At 44.5% G+C, this 2073-nt stretch overlaps 1 gene segment (V, D, J or C); it reads left to right on the top strand.

Annotated features, from left to right (window-relative positions):
* The first annotated feature begins 278 nt into the window (after nucleotides 1-278).
* Nucleotides 279-1707, top strand: LOC121820039 (T cell receptor alpha variable 26-1-like). The segment is given in 2 exon segments: nucleotides 279-416; nucleotides 1192-1707. Coding segments are annotated over 2 exon segments (411 nt in total).
* The last annotated feature ends 366 nt before the right edge of the window (nucleotides 1708-2073 follow it).

The following is a 2073-nucleotide window of genomic DNA, read 5'->3' as shown; positions in this document are numbered from 1 at the left end:
ATTATGCTCTGCAAGCTTCATGGAGCATCAGCCAATTTCTTAAGAAACAAATAATAGACCAATGGTTGTGCATAGACACATCATGGTGATTGGTATTCCTTTTCCCAAGGCAGACATTAAACTTCAGAGATGATTGCACTGTGAGCTGGGGATGTTTCACCATCTTTTGGGGACATGACTAAAACAGGGGAGGAAGACCTAGATAAGAAAATGCTTGATCATTGGCTGAGAAGGTCCTGGCAACAACACAGTGGTATCTGCACTCGTTGTAAGTCTTTACTGACAGCTGTTGCCTCTGTTCTCTGGAACCTCCTTAAGCCAAGGATCAGACCCAAGCCTGAGCTCTAAGCCCACAATCCTGGTTTGTCCCTGAAGTATGAGGCTGGTGACTGGAGTAACTGTGTTTCTGACCTTGGGTAAGTGTTCTGTGTCTACAAGGGATGACTTTGAGGGCAAAGGACCACAAAGAGTTATTTGCTCTCTACTCCTCTCCATGTGCTTTATTCAGCATTATGGTGATGGAATTGAGAACTGATCTGTGCATTTGCTAGGGAACACAAACTTCTACATGACAGGTTAAACCATGGCTATGATTCCAGAAGAGTCCTTAGCAGTAAGCAGGTTGTAGGAAATCTCTGAGTTTAATGAGCCAAGGACCCATGGAACAAAGCCTATGGATCTCTGATTCTTGCCACGAATCTTTGGTCTCCATAGTTTTGTTGTTTCTCAGTCACTAAGTTGTATCCAACTTACAACCAAATGGACGGCAGTATGCCAGGCTCCTCTGTCCTCTATTATCTCCTGGAATGTGCTCAAATTCATGTCCACGGGGACAGTGACACTGTTTAACCACCTCATCCTCTACCGCCCCCTTCTCTTTTTGTCTTCAATTTTTCCCAGCATCAGGGTGTTTTTCAATGAGTCAGCTCTTCTCATCAGGTGTACAAATGATTAGAGCTCCAGTTTCAGCATCAGTCCTTCCAATGAACATTTAGGATTCATTTCCTTTGGGATAACTGGTTTGATCTCCTTGCAGTCCAATATTGAACACCAATAATATTTTTCCAGGACAAAAAACAGAAACACAGGAGTAGGGGTTAGGGCCAGACAGTTATCAGAGGGTTATGCCCTTGATCCATAGAATTACACTTATTTGTGCTCTGGAACTAATTTGATTTCTTAACCCACCAGGGACTGTGATTGATGCTAAGACCACCCAGCCCAGCTCTATGGATTGTGCTGAAGAAGAGGATGTAACTCTGCCTTGTAACCACTCTACCGTTAGTGGAAATGAGTATATACATTGGTATCGGCACAATCCCAATCAGAGTCCACAGTATATCATTCATGGCTTAAGAGGCACGGTGAACGGCAGCATGGCCTCTCTGCAGATAGCTTCAGACAGAAAGTTCAGCACCTTGGTCCTGCCCCAGGTCACCCTGAGAGACGCCGCTGTGTACTACTGCATCGTGAGAGAGGCACACTGGGACAGACAGGGCTGCACCTGTGCAGTATCCCTCTTGTGGGAAGAAGGGGGGACACAGCAGGGAGAGCAGTCATGAGAGCAAACATAGAGTCATCTAGAAGGAGAGTCAGAGAGCAGTAAGAGATGAGGAAAATGAAGGGAAGGAGAAGGGAGGAAGATGGATAAAGAAAAGAAGAAAAGACAAGGAAGCAGTGCATCATTGGTTGATGTGGCTGAGAAGAATTTTGGAAATTATGGGAATACCAAGAATCCTAATTGCAACATAGAAATAAAGTGAGAAACGTTAGCAGTTCTTCATAGTTCTTTCTCATGTCAATAAAATGTTGGTTCCAGTGTGTTAGTCTAAACCTAAAAGTGAGAAAAATACAACTAATTCTCCTGTTCCAAAATTTTCTTTCATGTCCGACTCTTTGAGACCTCAAGAACTGTAGCCTGCCAGGCTTCTCTGTCCTTGGGATTTTCCAGGGAAGAATACTGGAGTGGGTTGCCATTTCCTTCCCCAGAAGATCTTCCCGATCCAGGGATCAAATCTGGTCTCCATTGTCTCCTGCATTGTAGGAGGATTCTTTACCACTGTGCCACCTGGG

Source organism: Ovis aries, chromosome 7, assembly GCF_016772045.2.
Source record: "Ovis aries strain OAR_USU_Benz2616 breed Rambouillet chromosome 7, ARS-UI_Ramb_v3.0, whole genome shotgun sequence".
Classification (NCBI taxonomy): Eukaryota; Metazoa; Chordata; class Mammalia; order Artiodactyla; family Bovidae; genus Ovis; species Ovis aries.
The sequence above is the reverse complement of the archived record's forward strand: the minus strand, read 5'-3'. Positions and strand labels throughout refer to the sequence as shown.